We start from the raw sequence: 25,036 nt of genomic DNA on the forward strand, positions 1-25,036 counted from the left end.
GGGCAACCCCTCTGTGTTGGGAGCAGGAGATAATTGCTTCGTTGGACCCCTGAGCCTCCCACCTGATTCAGGCAACCTTAACAGGCAGTAGCCACACTCTTAGTCAGATCCCAAGGCTGTACGGAGCTCCCCAGTTTCTGCAAATGCCTCCTCTTACAGGGCTCTTCTTGTTTTCTTTCTTAAAACTTAGAGGTGGTGTTACTATGACAAAAACTAAATAAATCCTCTACCTTTCCTTCCTCTTAGTTGACTTAAAAATCACTTATTTTGAGGTCACAGAGCTGGGCTATACATTATTAGTCTCCCACTAGCCTGTGGTACCTCTGCTGTGTGGGTTATGGGGCTAACAGTTGCCTAGGTTACTTTACAGGGACTGAAGTCCACTCTTTCTGAAAACACTGACTCTCCCCTCTGGCCTGGAGATGACTGAATGTGACTGGGTGAAAGGCTTGACCTCTCTGCTCTCATGTTGTCTGTCTCCTTTGTTGACCATCCTAGAAGTGTTTTGTCCAAACCTGTAATACAAGATGAGCATGCCTGCTCTCTCACTCCTTTCCAGGTCAAGGACACAGACCTTCCAGGAGGTGGCCTCCAAGTTCCTGGAAGCTCTTTCCCTGTTCCAAGGAAAGACATGACTATTCCTCCCTTTTGTTAGCCGCCCCCTCACGGTTCCTATCCCGAACTGACCCCCAGCCCCCTGAAGATGAGAAACGGATCTTTGAGCACAGCCCATACTTCTCCATTCTTCCACTAAAAAATATCTCTCTCCTCAAACTCATCCCTGGGACATTGGTTTTCCTGTGGAATGGGCTCTGAGCTGAGTTTGGTGACAGTGGTGTGGCGGTCTGTAGGGTGGCACTGTGCGCAGTACTCCTACCCTCATGGCTGCTTCCTTCTTCCTCCTGCTCACTCCCTTGATCCCGACTCATGGACCTGACTCAGCTCCTGTATGATCTCTGCCACTCCCTGCTTTTTTCCTAGCATTTTGGTTACTACTTAGGTTCTATTCCTCAGTGCACCCTCCTCTGGGGACCAGATGCCAGCCCCAGAGGTGGAGGCATGACCCCACCAGCATGGCTGTATCTTTCCCTGAAGGGAGGCAGGGAGCATGTCCTCCTTGGGCCCCAGCCAGGACACCTTCCCCACAGCTTGCCCCAGGCACTGCCTGTCACTCAGCCAGCCTGTGACTAGAGCCCTCATCCAAACTCCAGACCAGGGGTCTGCCAAGCTGTGGTCCCAGGCTTTTATAAACCCTCTCACCTTTCCCCCCAAATTGGAAAAATCCACAAAGCACCATCTTTCACTTACAATGGAGGGACACTGAATACATTTTTTAAATAAACCCAACTTCTCACCATCTTCACCATTATTTCAAAAGAGAATGAAGACTTGACTCCATCCATCCATCCACCCATCAACCTATCTATCCATCCACCCATCCACCTATCCATCCATCCACCCACCCACCCATCCATCCATCCATCCATCCATCCATCCACCCACCCACCCACCTATCCATCCATCCACGTATCCATCCATCCATCCACCCACCCATCTACCTATTCATCCATCCATCCACCCATTCACCTATCCATCCATCATCCACCATCCATCAACTCGTTCATCTATCTGGCAAAGTCTATTCATGGCCTGTTTTCCACCATTTCACCCCAGAAACCCCCCAGCCTGTGGGCTGTAGGTGGGAGCCCTGGTCTGTGTCCAGGGAAGCATCTTAAATGAGATCACTGTGGGCTTCCCTCCCCCAACCCTGTCAGGTGCCAATCAGGAGGCCCTGCCTTGAACCTGTCCCTTCATCCACACACAGATGCAGAGGACAGCAAAAAACCTTCTTAAGCGGCATCCTTGGACCCACCCACCTTCCTGAAGCCTCTGGAGGTGACATGGAATGAGGCTCTTGTCACTCTAAACCACATGGAACACTAGTGACAAGAGCAGAGATCTCATGGGCAGCAAGGACTAAACTCAGGGAATTGAGAGCCATGATGCATCCTGGGTGAGAGGTGGCAGCCTGAGAATGCTAGCTCTCTTTGTCCCAAAGCCCCAAAGGTGTGAAGGGCGTGGTCAGAAAACAGCCTGTGATAAAATGTTAAATTGGTGCAGGGAGATGGCCACGTTGGCACATGCTGCCCCCTGGAGGGAAGATGGGGAATGACTACCAGGAGAACTCCTGCAGGGAGGCAGGGAGGGCAGGTTGGGCCTTCCCAGGGCGGGGACTCCAGGATCCCCAGTCTGTGAGAGTCGGCCTGGGAGCTCCAAGCCCTTAGCCACCCAGCGTGGTTCTCCCTTTCCCTTGAGTTGTCCTAGGTGTTCCTCCCATCCTGGACATGTGGACACTTTCCCAGCCTCCCTTCCCTCACCCCAAAGACCCTCCAAAGCCCTCCCCTTCAGAGCACAGGGACCCCCACATACGCACACCATGACAGGGGAGGGGTCTGGTGCCAGGGAGATGGTTATGGGGATGGGAAGTCCCCATATCCAGGCGGGTGGCTCCTCAATGCTTTGTGGATACTCCCCTGCCCACCTCATCAGCTGGCCAGGCCCAACCTTCCTGGTCACCCTGTCCATTGGCTCTATCTGTGTGGAGGCAGGCCATGAGGGAGGCTGGGTGGGCAGAGGCTGGAGTGGGGGCCTGGACTACCGCTGCCTGCTCTGTCCACAGAACCCAACCACTGGCTAAGGAAAAATGCCAAACTGCTCACAGTTGGCTCTTAATGAACTCCGCCTCATTAGCGAGGCCCTAGGGAGCGGTTTAGGAGATGCTCAGAGCTGTGAAAGGGCCCAGGACATCCCAGGATGCAGAAAGGAGGGGCGGGGAACAGAGTTACATAGAGGCAGGACTGGGCATCCCCCAGACCTGGGTAAGTGGAGCCGGGAGAAATCACAGGATTTACAGCTGATCTTGAAAATCGCCATCTGTAGTCTCCGTTTTTAGTCTCCGTTTCACAGACAAGGAAACTGAGGCCCAGAAAGGGAGATGCCCCAGCTCAGGGCCACAAAGACCCCATCAGCATCATCCCAGACACTGAGGTTGTGAGGGGGTAGCACTGCTCTGTCCTTAACTGACACCTGTACACCCTCAAGAGCCCACTATTATGTCGGACTGATGACATATGTCACCTGACAGCCCCTCTCTTATGGCCACTTCACAGATGAGAAATAGGCTCAGAGAGGTGAGAATTTGCTTTGCACAGAGCCATGAGATTCTGTTTTTATAACTTGGGAATAAAGCCTAGCGACCACTGAGTAACCTTTGAGGTCCTGCCAGGGCATCGTCCACTGGTTGAGGTATCTGACCCTCCCGGGGACAGAACTAAGTGGTTCATGGGCTGGGGCTGGCACACACAGACCTGCCAAGCTGATAAGATGCAATGGATTTCTCTTCTCTCTGGCAAAGAACCTGCAGGCGGTGGCTTCGCTGTCCTGGATCTTTCTTGGTTTCCCAACCCAGGTGTCCATCCTCTCTCTGTTCCCTGCATTGCCACCCTCTGTCAAGCTGCCCGTATTTCCCTTGTGAATCAGCCTCGTCACGTTTCTGCTTTCCGCATTTAGGGTTCACCAGAACCTTGACACTCTCCCGAGTCTATTTGTAGGCGCACGATATTTTTAACGCGTTGGCACGTTGCTTTGACAACTCAAGCCAGATGTGCTCAGCTTTGTCCCTGCTGTCCCAGCCTCATCCCTGGCCCCTCCCTGCCTCTGCCCCACAGTTGCTGGTTTCTGGGAGCCCTGGGCTTGCTCTGTGATGGCAGGGGCTCTCTGCTGGCCGTGGGGCCCCACGTCTCCTGTCTGGGTGTCAGATGGGACTTTTCCTGTAGCATTTGGGCAGAAGTCCCAGCAGCCAAGGCCAACACAAGTGATGGTGACCAGCTAGGCAGGTCACATTTGGGGACTGGGAAGTCTGCTCTGTGACTTGCTCCTCCTCACTCCCTGAAGGGCAGAGCAAGTGGAGGTTGGTGACTCAGAGGGAGAGAATATGCTGGAAAAGGCTGGTGTGTTGAGGTGTTTCCCTCCATCCCCCACCCAAGGAGCCTCCATCCACACCCCATCCAAGTAAGGGGCTTTTCAGAGGCCTGTGGGTATTTGAATGTGTCCCCTGGAGTTTGGAAGGTGCAAGACTAAGGGGTTCTGACCCCCCCATGGAAGAGGTGTGTTGGTGGCTGGGGATACATTGGCCAGAGGCAGCCAGGAGGAGGGCAGTGACCTCAATATGCTGCCTGGGACCATCAGAGAGCCAGGGCTTTGGTCTGCAGAGCTCCTGCAGACCCCAAGGAGGGGCAGGGGCATCTCTCTGCCTGGTTCCATCCACCCCCTAGAGAAGGTGTAGACAGGAGATGGCTCAGCACCTGAGAGTCAGGGCCAAGGGCACCTGGCCGTGGGAACAGCATGAAAGGCCTCCCTGGGCATGGCTAACACCCAGTGCCTGCAGGTCTGCATAGAGTTCATCCAGAGGGCAGGCAAGAGCCATCCCACAGAGTGGACTGAGGGTCAGAAGTGACAATGACCAGGGTCTCCCCCAGGTGGTCCTATAGGTAAGCATTGGGCATTTGTGGTTTTAGCAGCTGCCCAAATGGTTCTCGGGACACCATGGGGTTCCCCGGGCCTGGCTGGCCTTAGCTTTTTCTATGCCCAGGTAGCTCTTCCCCACATGGCAAGAGGCCCAGAGCCAGTGGCCTGCAGAGCCCATAGGAGCGTGGAGGTCGACCAGCAGGCCCAAGCCTTCACCATCCACAGCCCCACCTTGTCCTGGGGAGGCAGGTTGTACCTCAGAAGACACAAACCTGCAGTCCTTGCCCTTCCCTACCCTGGTTCTGAGCCAGTGCTCAGTGTTCACCTTGGGGACAACCCTATTAGGCTCCTAATCAGGCTTTGTCTCATTCTCCCTAAGGAAGGGTCAGAGAAATTATTGAGAGAGAGAGAGACACACACACACACACACACACATACATGCGGGGGTGGGGAAGAGGGTACCAGGTCCTGCAGGTGGAAGGTCTGAGAAACACACGTGAAGCTACCGGGTCATGAGGACCTCTGTTTATCACAGCATTGTGGCAGGAACTGACCCTCCCGCCTCCTACAGAACAGGCTCGGTTACATATCCCACTGGACAGATGAGGGGCTGTGGTCGGGAGAGACCCTCAAGGTCACTCACCAATGAGCATGTAGGGGCAGCTGTAGGAGCAGCTAGCGGGGTCATGGCCGGTGGGCTGGTGACCCTGGCTGCACCCCTCTGCCCTCAACTGGGCCTCCCCAGGGGTCTCTCTTCACAAAGAAGCAACCAGGGGCCCCACCTCAAATCCCCTCCTCCCCCTTCCTGGAGAGGGGCGTGCTCTGCCCCTGCAGGCATGGCCAAGGGTGGCAGGAGCACCTCAAGGTAAGGGCCTGGGTCCCCACCAGAGCCCCCTGAGCTTGCCACATGGCTCCAGACTTGGCCCCCATCTGCAAACCGTCACAACAGCAGAATCCTCTCCTCTTGTCCCTAGAGATTAAATTCTGCTTTCCAGTATTTTCCACTGATTTCCAGAGGTTTGATTCTGTGCTCAATTTGGTGTTTTTATTCTTAAAATGTCATCTGTGAGTCTGACAGGCATTTAATGTGACAGAGGCTCTGTGCTGGGTACTCCAGATGAGGCAGGAAATAATCTGGGCACAAGGCCCTGCCTCTGGGGAGAGGACAAGGTCAGGGACTCCAGCCCTGCCCTCGGCTCGCGGTGGGCAGGAAGGTCTGTGGGCATCACACTCAGCTTGTTGCTTTGGTTCTTGGGAAGTGTGCCTCACACGCCCACACCGACTCATCCAGGATTTTTAGGGGTTTCGATTTATACCCAGGAAGTCACATGACTGCTTTAGCCCACCAGTAGCAGGACAGGACGAAAGAGCCAGGAAGTCCTTGCTGGGTCCCCAAGCTGCAGATGGCCACCCTGTTTCTGGGTCTGAAGCTCCTGTCACCACCCCTTCCCAGGTATCCTGCCAAGGAGACTCCGGGTCTCCATGTGCATGGATCCGTCCCCTCCATCCTCCTCGCTGTCCCCAGGACTAAGTCTGGGTCTTGGTCCTGCTCAGTTCTGGGTGGGGGGCGGAGGCAGAGAGGATGAGACGCAGCCTGCTTGGAGTCACCCCCATCCTGAGCTCCAGCCTAGGCCCGAGCCTGAGAGAACTCAGGGATTCTCAGGGGACCCCCTGCACCCCTGCCACACCTCCAGGGATGTTGGGTTTCATGAATTTTGAAAGGTGGGTATCTGTCACCCACTAGCTCATCTCCCTTATCATCACCACAGATGGAGGAAGACGGTGGGGGTGGGCGAGGGAGGGCCAGCCTAGGGGCCCAGGGTCTGTGCACACCCCGGGAGGAGGACTGTCCCCTCCCCTCCTGCTCTTCCTCCTGGGCAGCCCTGGCTTGGCCTCCACTGCCCACAGCTCACAGCAAGAGGGGCAGAGCTCAGAGACCGATTCTTTCCAGTCCTGTCCCTGGTCAGTGCTGTGTAGGAGGCAGGCTGGGTCCTCAGCCCCAGGGCTGCCTCTCTCTGCCCTCCACCTCGCGACCCTGGTCCCACCGAGCAGCCCTCACCTCGAGCCAGGTTCCCAGAGATGAAGCGGAAGAAGAAGCCGATGATGTCGCCCAGGTGCTTTTTGCAGCCATGCTGGCACTCCTGCAGCCTCAGGCGGGGTCCCTCGTTGTGCCCCGCCATGCCCCGCCTGGGGGCCCCAGGCCCAGGGCCTGTCCTAGGCTCTGCACCACAGGCCACAGGGCAGGCCGCCGCCCCCTGCTCTCCGCCTCCTCTGCCTGCCTCTCCCAACCTGCTGCTGAGTGCCTTTCTTTTTCTAGAACTTTCTCTTCCCCCACCCACTTCTGGCCTCTCAGTCCCAGCGTCTCTTCTCTTGGCCCCAGCCTATCTCTCTGTCCTGTTGCCTGCTCTCTTGATCTTTCCAAAGACAAGCTACCCTTCAGCCCAGAGGCTCAGAGGCCCTGGGCAGCCAGAGCCCCACAGCCTCTGCCCTGGATGTGTCTCTCCACCAGCCCAACTCCTGCCTCAGGACCCTCCACCTTGCACCTGGCTCCTCAGCCTCCCAACCCAGAAGCTCACTGTCCCCGAGGTTGTACGGGAGGGGACCGGTGAGGGTGGGCAGGTCTCCTGAGCTCCTAGCACCCAGGGAGGAGCTGCCACCAGTGTGACTCTCACTAAGGGTGTGATCTCACTGCAGAGGGCCCCGCCAGGCCCCCATCTCTCTGCAGTCACCTAGGAGGCTCAGTGCCGGGGCTGCAGGCAGAGCTGGGGCAGGGGACCCTGGTCTTTGGCTTTTTCTTGGCCTCTGACCGCTACTCACGGATACCCTCCCAGCCTTACTGGTGCAGCATAAAGAGGTGGGAAGGGGTCCCTCCGATGAGATTAGGGGAAGATGTACCTGGAGCAGGAACTGCTAACCTCGCCCACCCCCCATGCCTTCTGAGCCCCAGTGAGCACCTTCAGCCCTCAGTGTGACCCTGTGAGCTGTTGTGCTGCGTGTGGCCGAGAACACCAGCTCCACATCTATTCTCCCTGCTTCTTCGACTATGGAATAGATTCTGTTGGAGATGGAGATAAGCCCATACCCCCAAGTTACCATTCCCTCCACCTTCCTTGCAGACAGCATGGCTGAGTTATGACCCATGAAATGTAAGCCTAAATCTTCCAGAGATTTCCGAAAGTGTAGCTTTCCTGATGGAAGCAACACCGGTTTTCCCCTTCCACCTCTTGCCTGGAATGAGGCCATGATGGTGGAAGCCAAAGCAACTATTTTGCAACTGTGAGGGCAAAAGAACAGACGTTGACTCACATCCTCAACTAACAGCGAGTGCCCGCCACCTCCTATCTTAGATAAAGCCATTGCTACTTGGTACTTCTGCTATATACAAGTGCAGGCAAGTCACAAGATCCTCTCCAGTGTCAAGGAAGAATGCTTCACCTTGTAGCTTCTGCTGCTCAAAGAAGATGCAGAGTTTCATGGGCTGGCTTGTGTGTCATAGGTTGGCATGCTGCTCTGAGCTGGTCACTCAGCTCAAGGAGCGGCTGGGCAGCAGGCCTGGCCAGGGCGAGCAGCACTGCCCTGGGGCTTAGTCAACCAGCACATTCCATGACACAGTGTGCCTGAGGCTGGTTAGGACACCTGTGGCACCACAGGTGTGTGTGTGTGTGTGTGTGTGTGTGTGTGGAGAATCTCAGGTTCTGAGCAAAGTCTGCTTTTTTGGCAAAAATCTCTGCCGGAGGTGGAAGGGCTGATGGGACACCAGGTGGCCTGAGTCCTGAGCTGCCCTTCACCTCGCCCTCTCCCTCCCAGCTTGCAGGATCTGGTGTGTAACGCTCCACGATGATGTAAAGATGCTGCAACACGAGTTCAGAGCCTGGGCAGCGTGGGGACTGGAGGCACAGGCCAGTTGTGCGAGCAGGTGGCTTGTACTCCTATGGTGTCTGCTACATGGCCACCGTCCCCTGAACCCACACCTGGTAAGTCCCTAAGACTTCTCAAAGAGGACAAAATTCACATCTGATTCGCAGACAGAGCTGGAGGAACTGTTAGCACCAAGTCCAAGCAGATATTAGGGCCCACTTGGGGACAGGAAAAATGGGACATGTTCCTGGTGGGCAGAACTTTGTGGACATCTACTTACCCCTGTTGTCTGGAAGGAGAGATGGCCGAGGCACAGATTTACCTTGACCATGGGAAGGTGTTAACCATTTGTTCAGGGCTCAGGGAGGCGGAGGGGACAGGATTGGGGCAGTGGTGACAAGGAAGTCTGGGGAAGAACCCAGAGTGAGACTATCAGAGTCCTTGGTGAACTCTTGGAAAGGTGCCCAGGGATGGGCAGGGGCCTGGGACCCAGGGAGACTCGAGGACCTGCTCTGTGCAGTGGGGGGCCTCCCCTGCCCACTTGAGTGCCTGCTCAGAAACAAAGTGCCCTTCTCGTAGTTGCCTAAGGTTCCACTGGTTCAGCACAAGAATCCCTCCCGCTGTCTGGCCTGGCTGCTGAGCACCCAGCCAGCCACCAGGTGGCAGGTCAGCCAAGTGTATCCCACGCATGCAGAAAGGGCCACCATTCCCCTCCTGGCCGCTCACACATATCTAGACGTGGACCTGCCTGTATGGCCGCCCTGCTGCTGGGGTCCCACACATCATTGTTTCTGACCAAGGGGCTCACTGCAACAAAGTGCTTTCAAACCCCACTGTCCTTACGTGTCCCACCCCTGGATGGCCTTGCCCAGAGGTGGAAAGGTCTACTGCTGCGAGGTTGAGACTGTCCTGTTCGATGCTGGACATGCAGTTTCTCCCGCCCAAAGGCTGGCCCAGGAACCAAGAGATGAGGTGATGCTGTCCCCAACCCATGCCCAGTATTTGGCCCATGTCTCCAGTGCTCTGGGCTCTAGATCAGAGACATCAGATTCCAAAGGAAGAAGCCATTTCTGAAGGTGAGATTCCATGGCTCTGCGGAACCACAGGCTGAGAAGCCACCTGGCCATCATGGGCTCCTTGTGTCACTTGGACCAATGGATGTAACAGAGCGTTGGCCAGATGGACGGTCCTGATGGTCAAGGGATGAAGACGCTGCGGTTACACAGCGAGGGACTCAGAGGACTCTATCTCACATCTAGCAAGTTCTCCAGGGAACCCTGGGACACTGCCAGACACAGTGATTAAGGTTAGCGTCAGCTGGGCACAGTGGCACACACCTGTAATGCTCACTATGCAAGAGACTGAGGCAACAGGATTTCAAGTTTGATGCCAGCCCAGACAACCTAACAAGTCCCCGTCTCAAAAAAATTAAATAAATAAAACAGTGGGGCTCATAGCAATCCCTCAGAGGTGGACCACAGAGGGCTCAGATCTCTAAGGAGGGAGGGTTTGGATCTCTCCACTGGGGATTCTTAGCTGAGGCCCCTGTGGTGGGTTAATGATGGCCAAAGTTTCATACCACAGCTCCACACAGAGGCGGAACCTATTTGTCTTCCCTTTGAATCTGGGCTGCCCCTGCACTTATCTTGATTGACTTTTCCCTTAACTTCCCTGTTGGAAGTAGCCACCAAGTAAGAAGCTGGCTTATCCTGATGCTGCCATGTTGTGAGGAAGCCCAAGCAGCCACGTGGACAGAGACCCACACTGATGCCCCACAAGGCAATTCCCAGCCACCAGCGAGAGGCAAATTATCACAACCGATGCCATGCTAAGTAGAAGAACCATCTAGGAGGAGGCCTGCCCAAATTCCTGACCCACAGGATTGAGAGAAACAAAATAGCTGTTACTTTAAGACACTATAGAGTATGTTGTTAAGTAACAAGAAGAAACCAAAACTTGCCCCTCAACTTCGAGGGTGGTGGGCTCAACTACCCTCTGTGTAGAAATCCTCTTCACAAATCACCTCTCCCCTGGCTCCACCTGTCCTCTACTTTTGGTGAAGATGGCAGCTTCCCAAATCACAGAACCAGTTTCCAGAAAAATCCTTGAACATCTTCATCCAATCTGATATTTCACTTGGAAATATAATATCAGTTGAATCTTGGTGCTTCAGACACGGTAAAATGCTGGCAGTATATATTGATATATTCTCACAGTTTAGAGGCAAGTTAGTTTGACTTTTTGTTTCCAGATCTTTCTGCCGACCCCTTTCCAGGAGGATGCTGGTGGTGGTCTCCTGGTTTTGTCTGGATCTATGATGGGAGCCTAGGAGGAGTATGTCCCAGACACAGAGGGGCTCAGGGGCTGAGGAGACTGCAGGGCTCCACTCTGGGAGGGGTGGGGCTACGTCCTTTGGTCAGCAGTTGCACTGTCACACAGAAGCACGAGGCTGGTGCTCCAGGGCTGCTTCAGGAATAGCCCAAGGGGTGGGGGAGACGCTTCCCACAGTGGCAGGGCTTAGTCACATCCTTGTTCGTCGACCCTCCAGAATTTCTATAAACCTGTCCAGGCCTGGAGCCAGTGCTGCCCTGCTTAATAGCCTGGATCCGGCTGTCCACAGTCAAGACCCAGGTTAAGCGGGTATTATTCTGGCTAAACAATCCAAGAAACCTAAGGCCTACAGCCCTAGCGAGGAGTCAGACTTGAGAAGCAGGTTTGTCGGGTTGGCTGCCTCAGCCACGCTCCAAGAGGTGTCCTGCCAGGAAGGACCTGAGGAAGCACCTTGCTGGAGAGTACACACAACAGGTCAGTCCCAACTTCTGGGTCATCAAGAAGGGCTCCCTGGAGCTTCTGGGCTGAGGCTGGGGTGCTTCTGCTGGCTGAGGCCCAACCCACCTGCCATAGAGGCCACCATCTTTGCCTACCTCCCAGCTGCAACTCTGGGGTCTTCAGCCCAGGAGTGACTGCCCAGGGCACAGCTGAAGCTGGTCCAATCCTTGTCCTTTCTTCTCCAGGTCCCTCAGTCCCTCTCACTCTTTGCCAAGGTCCCAACCTACCGGAGCCCTGAGGACACCGCACTGGACCTGGGCTTCTGCTCTCAGCCACTCCAGACCCCATCTCTCTGGCCATGTGCCTGCAGAATGGAAAATCCCGGCCAGGAGGGCCAAGTGTCTGGGCCACCTGACTTCCACAGACACTGGAGTGCTCAGGACTGTGTGCCCGGTCTCTCTGAGCACGTGGACAGACAGCAGTGAAAAGCACCCATTGTCCTCTGTAGCCAGAGCCCATAGGGAGCAGAGGAGCCTCACCTGCACACATGTGCACAAAGCCCCTGGAGTCATCCTTGAGGACACAAGGGTGCACAAGATCTGTTTGGACTGAGGAATGCGGGCTTAATCAGGGTCTGGGTTCCTCAGTCTGTGGGGTACCACCCATGTCAGGGTGGGCACCCTGCTCAGAGCACGCCAAGGTGCTCCAGGTTCCACACCTCCCAGGGCCCCAATGCCGGTGACCTGCTGAGCCATGTGACCACTCCAAGCACCCATGGACTTTTATGTAAAGGAGGGTGACAGATTTGCAATGCCCGCTTCCAACAATTACATAGAATCTCATTTTTCGCTTTCGTATCTCTTCTCACTGCCTGGTGTGGGGGTCCAGTAAATGTGTCCTCCTAGGGAAGCGCACCAAACTCGGGGACCCATCCATGTTGAGGCCCTGCCCTCCACTCGTGCCCTGTCAAGAGCCGCAGGTCAGAGGCCCCGCCCATTAGGAAGCGCCCTGAGTTGGGCGTGGCCGTAGGCGTGGCTTTCCCATCTCTTCCATTTCCCACCTGCTCTCCCATGGTCCGCACTCTGCCACTCTGCGGGGCTGCTGCTTGGCCAAGGACACACCAGCCTCAGCCCCGTCCTGAGCCACCACTGCCTGCCAGCGGGAGACGCAGAGGTGAGGGTGGGTGACATGGGATCTACAGGAGGAGAAGGAAGCCTCAGCTCGGTCACCCCCTTGGATCCACCAGGAAGACTGGGAGACCCAGAGGCCAGGAGGGACTCTGGGTTTCAGGGGTACAGAGCCGTGCCTGTTAAAGTGACCTCGAGTCCCCTGGATATACAGAGGCTGCACCTGCCCCCCTGCTCTCCCTTCCCTAGCAGAGGGAAAACGGAGTGTTTTTATCTTGCTGCAGGACAGGCAGCTCGGTGAAGATGTGATCAGCCTGTTTCTACCACCTGCAAAACCTATCCTCCCCCACAATAAATACGGGGTGCACAAGGGCCCTAAGAGTGTATTCAAGTGCGCCAGCACTTCCATGGGAAAGGCTGGGGGACAAACGTCAACTAAGGGTGACAGCAGCACAGATGGGCAAGGGCTCCTGTGGGCTGGAATGGTGCAGGCAGGATGGGGACTTGGCGGGTAGCAGCCCTGTCCCCTCATGCACACTCAGGACACTGGGAATGGCTGCTTGTCGCTATGTTTGCTGCCTATCCTAGGCCCCTTAGGGGGCCTCCTCCACATGTGATCCCATCAATCCTGAGAGGCTGGGACCTTGATTGTGCCCATTCTCCAGCCCAAGGTTCCCTGGAAATCACACAGCTAGAGAACGTCCAAGACAGTGAGCAAGGCGCAGGTCTGAAGGACAAGTGTGTACCTCAGAGGCAGACTCTCACCCATGTGTGATATCACGAGTGTGCGGAGTGTGTGCGTGGGAAGGGCAACTGTGCATGCATGCAGGTGTGAGGGCTGTGTGCCCATGTGTGCAAGGTGGTTGTGCCCACCTGTGTGTGGGGAACACGGGCATGCGAGCACAGGTTGAGTGAGGTGTGTATATGTGTGTGAGATCGTGGGGGCTGCCTCTGCATCTCCCTTTCTGTCACACTCACCAAACACCAAATATGGCCGTCAGCAAGCACAGGACAGCCATTTCTGCTAGTTCCTCTGTGAACCCCTAGGATGCCAGCTCTGGGCACTGGGGCACACTGGGCAGAACTCTAGAGGGCTGAGGGCAAGCCTCCCCTCTCCAGGCCCTGCACGCCCAAATGCGCCTTGTGTCAGGGTTCCAGGCCCTCTTTTTACAGAGGACTTGGAAAGGACAGAGAGATGCCCAAGGAGACCTGGCAGGTGGGTGCTGGGTCGGGAGGAACCTGGCTTCTGAGACCACAGCTGCTCCGTCCTCGCAGCCACCCACTCCGAGCATGGCCTCAGCCTTCTGTCCCCACACTCCCTGAGTCCTGCCGGGAGCTCATTGCCCTGATGAGATCTGGGGGTGAGGCTGAGGCCTCAGAAAGGACAGAGCTCCAAGAAGATCCCCTGCCCCTCAGCCCCAGCCCTACCTGAGCCCTGCGGGGCTGCGCTGGACAGAATCCACTTGACCAAGCAGCACCGCATCAGGGCCTGGCGGGTGAGCCGCGGCCGCTGCCACTTGACACTCTCCTTCTTGCTCAACGGTGTGTGCCCAGGGTCCCCCAGGAGACTGCCATCCGACGCCTTCATGGCCTCCTGCAGCAGGAACAGGCAGAGCATCCTGAGCCGCTGATCCTAGAGGGGCCTCTGGGGCATTGCTGGGCCACCTGACATCGGGGTGAGGTCAGCCTTCACCTCACCCAGGGCTTGCGTGCTAGTGCTGGCTGGAGAGGCCCCAAGCTCTGCTGCCCCATGGGCCTCCGTTGCCCCTTCCATGGTCTTCTCTGCCCCATCTCTAAGGGTTTCTTCCTCTCTGCACCCTGCTTTAGCGTACGATGGGGCCCCCAAAAGGAGGTGGTGAGGATTCCAGAGGGGGGGGATGAGGGTGAGCCTAGCTCTGCTGACTGAAGCCCCCGCCTGAGAAAAGACCAGATTGCCAGAGCCGGTGGTCACTCAGAGGTCCCAGTCCAAGCCCCTCCCTCTCTTCACTAAAGCCCACGGACAGCAGTGGGTGTCCCTGTGCCCTGGAGCCTTTGCTCTACCTGCCTTTTTTTTTTTTACCTATGGCAAGCTGAGGATGGATGAATGGCTGATGGTCACCACAGGAGGGGCACACGGATGGATCCCACCACCCAGCTGTGCAGTGACACGAAGAAGCAACTCAAATGGCTAATGGGAGGGATCCCGGAGGAGAGAGTGGGTGGTTAAGAGACGGAGGGGCCTGAATTGGAGTTGGTGTGACCTGAGAAAGGACAGCCCCAGAGCAGTGGGACTTGTTTTCCTGTAACAATCTTTGAGGCCCCTCAATAATCCTGGTTTCCAGACCATCCGGGTCTTCAGTTCCTGAGGGGCAGGAGTGTGGCCCCTTCCGGCCAGCTGCAGTCAGCCACAGTGGTCCCTCTGGGCATTGCTGTGCCTTTGTGTCTGGTACCTGTGGCCAAGGAACAGGTTCGGCCCCTGTGATTGGGTCATGGCCCCCAAGCAGCCCTGGGCTCATTCTATCCATGTGCTAGTCTTGGGGCTCACGGGACTATTCTGAATGGCCAGGTTGTCAGCCATTCAGAGCCAGAGCCATTTAGGTGTCTGCTGTCCCTCCAGGACCGGGAGACTTTACGGGTGTTACATTCGCACAGTTCTGAAAAGCCTTTTGGGGCTTAGCGTGACTGACAGGCAGATGTGCAGTCGGGTGGGGGAGGGAGGCAGGGAGCCAGTCCTGTCACAGTCTCCACGGAGGGACAGGAAGCCAGGCTTAGGAGTCAGATCAGGACAGCCAGAGGCCAGTGAGGCCTCTCTGTGAGGCTGGGTGACGCTGGCCCCTGTCCCAAAGGCACCAGGCCTAGGACCCTCAGTGACCTCATGGCCTTGCTGCCCTAGAACCAGAGGCTATGCAGGGCCATCTCTGTGCAGACAGACACTGGCTCCGGGGTCAAAGCCAAAGCCCTGGCTGGAGACCCACTCCCTGGCTGCTGGACACAGGAAGCAAACCCCTGGCCTCCGTTCTGTCTTGCTCGCATTCTGTAGGAACCGTCTGAACTCGGGAAGAGGCCCAACCATGATCCCTGAATTGCTGAGGGGCTTGCTGCATTCTGAGGCTCCAGGTAGAGGACAACCCTCCAGTGGCTTCATGGCTCATGGCCCCACAGTGACTCCTGGTCAGATTTGGATGAAGTGACCCCTTGGCAGGCCAGTGTCCAAACCTCTTATGCTGGCTCTCAGGCCCCCTCAGCCAGGTCCCAGCTGTCAGTTCCCCTGTCCACAGCTGTCCCCACCTCCCCAACACACCTCCTCAGCAATACCCCACAGCCCCCTTTCTCCATGCCTGCCCCACTGTGAGGGGCTCGATGGTGCCCAGAGCTGCAGCCTGGGTAGGGCTGATGGTGCTGATGGGCAGAAAGGGGGCGAGATGCGGGTAGAGGGCCCAGGGATGCCGAGGGAGGCACACACACAGGGACCCTGCCCTGGCTGGTCGGAGAGGCACCTTCTCCATTATTAAAGATCTTATTCAGGAGAGAAATGGCCTCAATGAATAAAGGCTTCACTTCAGTCAAGGAGGGGGCAGGGAGGCGGGCAGCTGCTGCCTCTCAGCTCCCAGGTTCCTTGCTGAAGGATCTGCGCACAGGTTGGTGAGAGCGTGGGAAGGAGAGGCCCAGGTGGGCCTCAGGTCAGCTCTGTGGGTCCACCCTCCAGGACAGCGCTGGGGAGGGCAGGCAAGGGCTGCCCATGCCAGGTGCAGCTCGGTCACAGGGATTCTGTCTCGCGGGGGCCAGGCTGGGAGAGGCCTATGGTGTCCCTGGCTTCTACCTCATGGTGGTTCTATCCACATGGGGAGGTTGGGAGGCCCATGGGTGGGCCGAGCCCCCTAGTGCATGTCTGTTCTGAGCCTCAAGTCATCTCCTTGCCACCTACAAGGTGGGAACACCACCCAATTATATAGACCAGGAAATGACATCCCCGAGACAATTTGGGACATCCCAGGACTACGCTGGAAATGCCAAGGCCTTCTGATGCCAAAGTTCAGGTGGCCTTGGCCCCAGGCTTTGCCAGAGTGACTGGTCATAGGGCCAGGACCCCGGAGAGCTCATAGAAGTTTTGGGGTTCCCAAGCCCCCGCAACCAAGTCAACAGTCTTTCAAAAGTAGCAGATGTTCTGACATGTCCCGGGGTAAGGGGCCCTGATGGGGAGTCTAGGAGGGGTGGGGTTGGGAGGCCTGGGCGGGGCTGGGATGTTGGGCTGCCTGAGGGGCCGGGATCCCACCTGTGAGCCCCAAGGCAGGGCCTGTGACGGCCTCCTTGTAAGGTAGGAGTAGGTTCCTAGGAGGCTGGAGTGGGGAGGCCCGGCTATCCACACAGCCTCAGAGAGGAGCCAAGGCCTGGGACTAGGCCAGTCAGGCTGTGGGAGAAGGGGAGGAGGGGAGTGACCACCAGGTCACCCTCATGAATATTTGACTCTTGTCTGTCTGGGAGAGGGTCTGGCGGAGCTGTCAGGAGTGTTAAACAGCCACCCTAGCAGCCCTCCTCTTGGCCCTGGAGGCTGTGGGCTCTGAAGAGCAGGAGCTCTGGGAGGCCACCCCGTTGCTCCTTGCCCAGTGCTGAGAGGTGACCGGAGGAGAGCTGGGGCAGGAGGAGCCCATAAGTCACATCCCCTCCCCCCCCACCGTGGCTTCCTGCGGAGTTTCAAGCAAGGCCAACCGGCCTGCCCACCCCGCCTCCTCTGCTCCTCCTGCGCTGGGCTTGTCCCCCCACTGAGGGGGCACTGATGCCCCTGCACTGGACACTTGTCCTGTGGATGCTCAGGGGCTGGCTCAGGAGTCTGGTTCTGGGAGCAACCCTTCTGCCTAGGAGAACCCCTGGGTCCCTGTCCTAACACTGCTGTGTCTCGGACTTGGGAACCTTGTCCTCTTGGAACTTATCTTATTTTTTTTCTGTTTTCAGGTGCATTTATTTTCTTCCTCCAAAAGAGGGTGGGTCCTGCCACGTGTCCACAGCTCCTCGCGGCACAGACCCTGGCACCCACGAGACCCTCACTCCCCAAACTCCACAGGAAAAAAACAAACCATCCAGCAAGAATGTGGGTAAAAGACATGCAGACAGCCCTCCAGTGGAAGGGGACATGGAGATGGCGATGAGCCCCTGACCACGTGGGCAGCTCCATTAGCCACTGGGATCTGCGAGCAGAACCACCCTGAGAACCATCTCGTTTCTCTTCTCAATGGCCAAGATAAAAAATAGTGACAGCATCGAAGGCCAGTGAGGATGCAGGGACCCTGGACCACTCCTTCCTCGCTGGTGGCACGCAGGACCCTGTGGCTACTCTGAACAACGGCTCTACAGATTCTTAGAAAACTAAAGATGCATCGACCGCCCAACCCACCCATCACACTCTGGGGCACTGGTCCCAGAGAGCTGAAAATACATGCTCCAACAAAAAAAAAATTATACATGAAAATTTGCAGCAGTTTTATGTGTAAGAGCCTCAAATTGGAAACCTCCCAGTTGTCCTTCCATGGGGGAAAGTTAAATACACAGTGGTGCGTCCATGTCACGGGCTCAGTGTGAGAGCAAACAGCCTGGGTGAATCTCTAGGTTGCCAGGCTGGATGAAGGAGGCCAATCCTGGAGGTCACGTGCTGTGTGATTCTAGTTATGTGACATTTTGAAATGACATTTTAGAAATGGGGAACTGATTAGAAGGCTGGTCACCCCAGAGACCGGGGAGAGGCAGGTGGGAGGAAAGGGTGGCTTCCAAGGCCTTCTGACTTGACTGTGTCTCGGACTTGGGAACCTGTGCAGCGCGCGTGCACACACACACACACACACACACACACTTGCACAAATGAGTACATGCAAAACCGGGGGAATCTGAATAAGATCTGGGGACTGCATCCCCGTGGATACTCCAGCTGCCATATTGTACGAGCTTTGTAAGATGGAAATCGGGTAGAGAGGTTGCAGGACTCTGTTTCTTTCTTACCACAATCAGATCAATAAAAAATTCAAATTGCAAATACTCTCATAAAAAAAAAGAGTATTAAAAATACAAACAGAAATAAGGCCTTTGATAAATATCCATGAACGGCAAGGTGATGACCCTGATGTTCTCCTGAGTCCACCGGAGTGACCTTCACTCCATTGGCTCCTGCCTGATTCTGCCTCATTTTAACTGGTGACAGAGTTGTCATTGTCCACAGGCCCCAGGATGGCCAGGGCAGGGTGGCAGGGACTGATGAAGCCAGAAGACCTGGGTCCAGGGGATCCACAGAGTCCCTGGTGACATAGGTGTTCAAGACCATGTCCCAGAGACAGTGCCCAGCAAGGCTTACAAGATTCCCTCAAGGTGGCACACACCTGTAATCCCAAGGGCTCGGGAGGCTGAGGCAGGAGGATCACGAGTTCAAGGCCAGCCTCAGCAACTTAGCAAGGCCCTAAGCACCTCAGTGAGACCCTGTCTCTAAATAAAATACCAAAAAGAGCTGGGGATGTGGCTCAACGGTTAAGTGCCCCTGGGTTCAATTCCTGATACCAAAAAAAAAAAAAAAAAAATTTCCTCAAAGGTAGAGGCTGCAGGTAGCTGGGCAACTCTCTGCCGATCACCCCAGAGCCAAGACTCACAGGTAGGCCCGGGGCGAGTCTAAACTTCCTTCCAAGTCCCCCTGGCCTGTGGGGGTGGGGGAGGGACCTGGGCTCCCCAGAGCAGGGTGACGCACTGCTGTGTGCTGGTACTGGGTTACGCATGTGTCAGGAGAGGTCGCTCATTGAAAGCTCACACCAACACAGTGAGGTTCCTCAGAATCACCCACGTCATCGCCTGAAGCCCAGATCCTGGAAAGGTTCCTCTGCACACCCTCTTACCAAGCCCACCAGGACCCCAGGTATGTGCTCTCCCTAACTTGACAGGAGCACCCCCCACCTGTTTAGTGTCCAGATAGGGGTTGCCCCGAGGTCACAGGCTCCAAGGAGATGCCCCTGCATGGCATGGGAGGTGACTTAGCACCCCTCTAGCTCCCCCTCACCACCTCTGTACTAAGAGAGGGCCTGGCCCCATCAGGCCACGCAGGTGGAAATGGGACGCACTTGATTTGTTTTTGTGGCATTACTGGGTCACCTACTTCCATGACAGCTGTCAGCTTTCCCTTTACAGTGCTGACTGAAAGATGCCCCTTCAGCTGGGCACAGAGGTACCCACTCAGCTTGGGAGGCTGGGGCAGGGGGATTGCGAGTTCCAGGCCAGCGTCAGCAATTTAGCAAGGTTCCGTCTCAAAATAAAATACTAAAAAAAGCTGGGGACGTGGCTCAGTGGTTAAGTACCACTGGGTTCAATCCCTGGTATGAAAAAAAAAAAATGCCCCTTCCAGGGAGTGTATTAGAATTTGAAATGCCAGTTAATTAAGAAAAAATAACTAGCACATGGTGAAGCATGTAAGGCACAAACAGCAAAGGCGGATGTTGTGGCTTGACTATGATTCATCCCCAAACCCATGTAGCACTTTAGTCCCCAGAGCCTGATGTTGATTAAGGGTGAAAACTTAACAGGACTGCGCATGTCTAGAGGTGGGGCCTTTGGCAAATGGTTAGGTTAGATGAGGTCAGTGATGTGGGGATGTGATTGAATTTTTGTGGCTTTATAAGGACAGGGAGAGACCCCAGATTCAGAGACACACATGTACTCCCACCATGGTGTGATGCAGCCTCAGGGACCCTCGTCAGAGCCTGCACCATGCTTCTCTGACTTCCAGCTCCAAAACTGTGAGCTAAATGAACCTCTTTTCTTAAAAAGGCAGCCTGCCTGACGTATTTTGTAATAGTAAGTGAAAATGGACCATAACAGGGGAGGACAGACAGGCTAAGAAGCTTGTGTTTCTCATCCCAGCTGAGCCTGGCCTAGCAGTGACCCCTGAAAGTCTGAGCTACCCCACACAGTGGCCACAGCCACATAGGATTATTGAACAGGTGGCGTGGACCTAGTCCAAACTGAGATGTGATAGTCTGTGTAAACACACACTGGGTTTCAAATATTTGTGTACTGGAAGCAAAAATAGCTTATTAATAATATTTATAGAGATTACTTGTTGAAAAGACAGTGTTTACACTGGGTTCCACTTAATTAACCTGGCTGGGGGTGGGCTTCAGGCCAGTTGGCATAGTGTCAGACCACTGAGCGCAGAGGGGAGAGGTCTGTGGTCAGTCAGACTGGAGGGCTGACCTCAGGGGGCCTTGAACCTGGGAGCCTCACAACCCAGCTGGGTTGCCTGGACAAAGAGTCTGACGGCTCAGGGCCTCCCTAGTACACCCTGGCTGGTTTATGAGTGGTTAGGAGAGGCGTGAACACAGAGCCCCAGAGGGAGACCACCACTGGTCTCCACCCTCTGGTCCTGCATCAGGCCACTGCCCAAGACAAGGGGGAGAGGTCAAGTGCATGGCCAGTAACAGACTTGCTGCCCTCAGCAGGCGCTTGCTGGGATCTGCTGGGAGATTTCCACCCCTTCGGGGGCTTCGTGGTTAGATTCAGGGGGGCCTGGGCTTCTCTATAAAGCTCTTCATCCTATTTGGAAGTGCAGCTAAGGTTTCCAGTGCTTATCCTACACACAGAAAATCCTGGTCCTGCCCATCGGGTAAGGAGGTCCAAGGTCTCAACCCATTTCCTCCCGGGGTGCTGCCCCAGGCCGGGACCCGGGCCTGCCCACCTGTCTCCCTGTCCTCAGGGGCTGTGGCGGTGCTGCCGTCTAGCCCGGCGCCCACTGTGGTTGGCTCTATTTCCATCATTCGGGACAGATGGCGGGAAGCAGTGGTGGGCGTTGTGTCGTGCGGGCCCCCAGGTTTGAGATGGGGAGGCTCTGGGAGCCCGAGCTCGTCCCCCACCCTGGGCACAGACAGATGTGGGCCAGGTGGCTCGTCTTGTCAGCAGGGGGCTGAGATGGCCGCGGTCCCCACAGCCACAGGCACATTTGCACACCCACCCACACGCTGCACGCCCCTGGCCTCGGTCCTCTCAGAGCGCTGGAGCAGAAGAGGCAAGACCTGCCGTCCTGGCCTGAGACTGACGGCTGCCAACTTCTCCAAGGCACAGGCTCCCTCACCCTGAGAAGGGGGCATCGCATTGACCCAGAGTTGACCTGTGGGGCTGGCTGGCCTTCCCAGGCGGTACCTTCCCAGGCGGTACCCAGCAACCAGAAAGCAATGGCGTCAACACCCCACCTCTACGCAGCCCTCAGCTGAGCAAGCTGGCAGATGATCTCATTCATCCAGGTGGGTGATATCTCCTCAGGAAAATAAAAAGCACTTGGCACAGAGAAGCTGAGCAACTTGTCTGTGGACACACAGCTAAAGGGTGTAGGGGGCAGGACTGAGTCCAGAGAAACGGGGGCAGAGTCTTGGCTAGCATCTGGCTGCCCTGAGTGCCCGTCCAACAGAGCTGGGTGTGGAGTGTGCCGTCAGTGGCAGAGGGACTTGGATCTACTCTGGAGGCCACCCACTGCCCATTGCTGGAGGCAGGGGTGACAGGCAGAGCTGGAGACAAGGCCAGCGGAGGCCAGCAGTGCCTCGTCCCCTCTGGCAGAGGGGACAGCTGGGCAGAGAGCTGAGGCCGCAGATCCGAGAGGGGAGACAGAGCCAACTGAGGGGAGGGACAGGGCCCCTTCTGATGTTCTCCTATCTCAGCTCAGCTCTGTCCCCCCCACCAAGCTGGCACCTGTGGGTCCCCTCGGCTCCTCCCTGACACGTGGCTCTGTGGGCTCCAGGACGTGGGCTGAGCACAGCTGACAGACGCACCTGTTCTAGGGAACATCAGCCTGCTGGGGCGGGGGTGGGCACCACAGTGAGTCAGGTGCCCTCCCTCCTGCCCGGGGGCTGGGCCACCAGGAAAGGGGCTGTGCCCAGCCTCTCTGGTCCCCTCTTTCTCTGCTTTGGAAGGCAGGGGTGTCCTTCCCCCTCGAAGAGGCCATTTCTGGAACACCCAGAGAAGCCTGGCAGTGGTCCGTGGGAGCAAGGGCCCCAGCCTCAGCCCCTGAGTCAGAAAGGCAGCTGTCTACTCTCGTGGAAGGTTTTGGAGAGAAAGGGGCGGTGGAGTCGAAAACCCTAGGATCCTTTCCATCACACTCCTGGATCCTCAGCCCCGAAAGGGGAGGCAGGAGCCAGGCCCCAGGACTGGCAGCGGGCGGCTTCCCGGTCACCTGGGTAGGGGCATGCCCTGGCCCCCTGAGGTCTTCCCCTGGAGCCGGAGCCCCGGGACCCAAGCCTTAGAATGAGGCAGAGCGGGGTTCAAATCCCAGCGACAACAGCGCTTGCAAGCCAGCACGGGCCTCTGCTTCCTCATCTGTAAAACAGGAGCTCAAGGGAGGGGGGCACTTCAGGGCTCCTGCCCCCCGACCCTGGCCTTCTCCCCGACTCCACCTGGACAGCAGGGCCACTTCCTGACCTGCGCTCTCAGTGGCTTTGGGAACCAGGGAGCAATTTAGGACCCATTTTGCACAAGTTCCTGCAAAAAGGCTGGAGCCGGGCAGGAGAGGTTCCCAGGCTGAGCTGAGCCTCCAGGACATAGTCCCCCAGAGCCCAGGACGGCGCCCGTGCCCACCACGATGAGCCCAGCCCAGGCTCTCTGCCTTCTCCTAAGAGCTGGTGGAGTTCCTGCTCATGGGGACCTGGTGCTGCGACATATGGTCCCCCCTCTGGGCCTCAGTGTCTGTGGGCTGGGAGCGGCAGTGGCCACCCCCGAGGCTGAGCCAGGGTTCGTGAATGGGCAACTGGGGAGAGTGGAGAGCAGGGCAGGGCAGGGCTGGGGGCAGGGGCTGGCGAGAGGAGCCAATCCCCAGCCTATGCTGAGAGCAGACCCCGCCGCCCCTGGAGAGGAAGGTGTAGTTCCCAATCTCCAGTGGTGGCTTCCCCAGGAACAAGTGCCCCTGCCTGGCCCAGCACCCAGGGGTGTGGGGTCCACTCCTGTCCCTGGCCAGGCCAACACAGGAAGGCCTCTTGTGGGCAGAAGGACAGTGAGACCCACAGGGACCCAGGAGCTGGTTGTGGGGCAGGTGTAGGGCGGGAGAGGGGGCCACAATGGCCAGGAGAAGGGCCAGATGCCCCTGCAGGACTCAGGGCACTCACTCTGCCCATGTAGCAGGGACCGTGGTGGCCAAGCTCCAGGGGTGACCTCCAGCAGTAGAGGCAAGGGGAGGGGGACCATCCTCTGCTGGTAGGCGGAGCTGGAATGCACATCTGGGTGCCGCTGGATGGTAGGAGTCCCTGCCTGTGGACACTGCATCGCATGATCTCGTGGGGACTCTGTCCTGGGGCTGCAGGAGCGTGTGCTGGTGAGGCTGTCGTACACACTCAGGCCAGCATTCACGCCAACCCCGCGGGTCACATGACCTGGGCTACCCACAGCACGGGTGGACAGGGAGCCTCGGTAAAGCATGAGGTTTCTCCGTGTCTGCTCTGCCCTCCTGGCAGATACTGGGGACACTTGAGGTGACAGGAGAGAAAGCAACTTTTCAACATTCATTGTCACCATGCTCAAAAGCTTCACGTCATCACCCTGGTGTCCCTGAGAAACAGACTAGACAGGGCCGGGGCTTTGGGACAGTGTGATCTGAAGCCAGCCTCGAGCCCTCTCTGGGCTGCTTGTCCTCATGGGTGAGAAAGGCAGGAAGCCCTCTCTTGGGAGGCGAGATTAAGAGATGCCAGCCCAGTATTTATTCTTTCTTACTCACAAGACCTTGATTTTATTTGGGTCCTTTTGTCCTTCCTTCTTTATCCTTACTTCTACCTGCATGTGCTGGCTGGAGCGCCAGCAGCCATGTTGGGCAGGGAGACAGATGGAGCCTGGGTGCCTGCTGACGGGTGGGGGGGTGCGGTCTGTGTCAGCCCTGTATCACCTCCCTCTCGACATCTGCATGAGAAAAATTGCAATCAACCTTTTTCTAACCACTGTTATTTGGGGGTGATCTGAGCAGCCAGACCTAATTCTGGTGCTTCTTCTTTCCTTCAGAGCAAAACTATTCCACACCTGAGAGCAGCTGCAGGGCACTGGACGGCATTTTCTGAGGGTTAACTCTGGGCTGGGGGCTGGCTCACTTTTCTTGCCCTCCGCTACCTTTATTTCTTGACCCCTGTGTCAGGTGTTTCCCTCACCTCCTCTCCAACCTCCCAGCAGCCCCACCAGAGGGGACAGCTGCTCTGGGTCCTCGGTAGAAGAGGGCACTCGTTAGCTACTGAGCAGTTAACCGGAAGATGCACTCATTGGCCCTCCTCCAAGCACCAGACACCCCTCCTGTGTCCTGCCTCCCCTGACCCTCAGGGCAGTGGAAGCCAGCTCCCAGCCGCCTGACCCCTGTCCCCGGGACCTAACTGGGCAGGACCAGCCACGGGGCTGCCCTCCAGCCCTTGTCTCAACGTCACCTAGTGCCTCTTCCACCCACAGTGTGCCCCAGGAGTCCTCGTCCCCTCCTGGACACCCCAACATTCACTTTCCCCAAATCTACCTTAAAGGGGACAACAGAGGATGGGGTCATAGAAGGGACCTCTAAGAGGATCCCGGGTCCGAGCAGTCCCCAGAAGCCCCACGTCCCCTCCACGTCCCCTCCACATCCCAGGCGAGCCCTAGCCGGCCAGCGCCTACCTTGTCCCGCTGCATCCCGGGTGCTGGCGGGAACTGCTGCTGGCCGCCCCGCTCCCCAGCCCAGGCAACCGGGACTGCCCGGCCCGGCTGGCAGCTGCCTCATGTTTGCTTGGACCCAGACGTAATTGTCACCAGTGGCTTCTCCCCCCACCCCT

The 25,036-nt window shown here is 56.8% G+C and overlaps 1 protein-coding gene across 3 annotated transcripts in view; it reads right to left on the bottom strand.

Annotated features, from left to right (window-relative positions):
• The window catches only part of Kcnip3 (potassium voltage-gated channel interacting protein 3), a 75,321-nt gene extending 50,285 nt beyond the window's left edge, over positions 1-25,036 (bottom strand). For 2 of the 3 annotated variants that reach the window (XM_015499742.2, XM_015499743.2), the window contains exons 1-2: positions 24,882-25,036; positions 13,710-13,875 (exon numbers count right to left, since the gene is read on the bottom strand). In XM_015499742.2, the coding sequence (XP_015355228.1) occupies positions 13,710-13,875; positions 24,882-24,984 (269 nt within the window). In that variant the 5' untranslated portion in view covers positions 24,985-25,036. The remainder of the gene's footprint in view (positions 1-13,709; positions 13,876-24,881) is intronic. The other variant, XM_048810356.1, reaches the window with a different exon arrangement.

This window comes from Marmota marmota, unplaced genomic scaffold (genome assembly GCF_001458135.2).
Source record: "Marmota marmota marmota unplaced genomic scaffold, marMar, whole genome shotgun sequence".
NCBI classification, from domain to species: domain Eukaryota; kingdom Metazoa; phylum Chordata; class Mammalia; order Rodentia; family Sciuridae; genus Marmota; species Marmota marmota.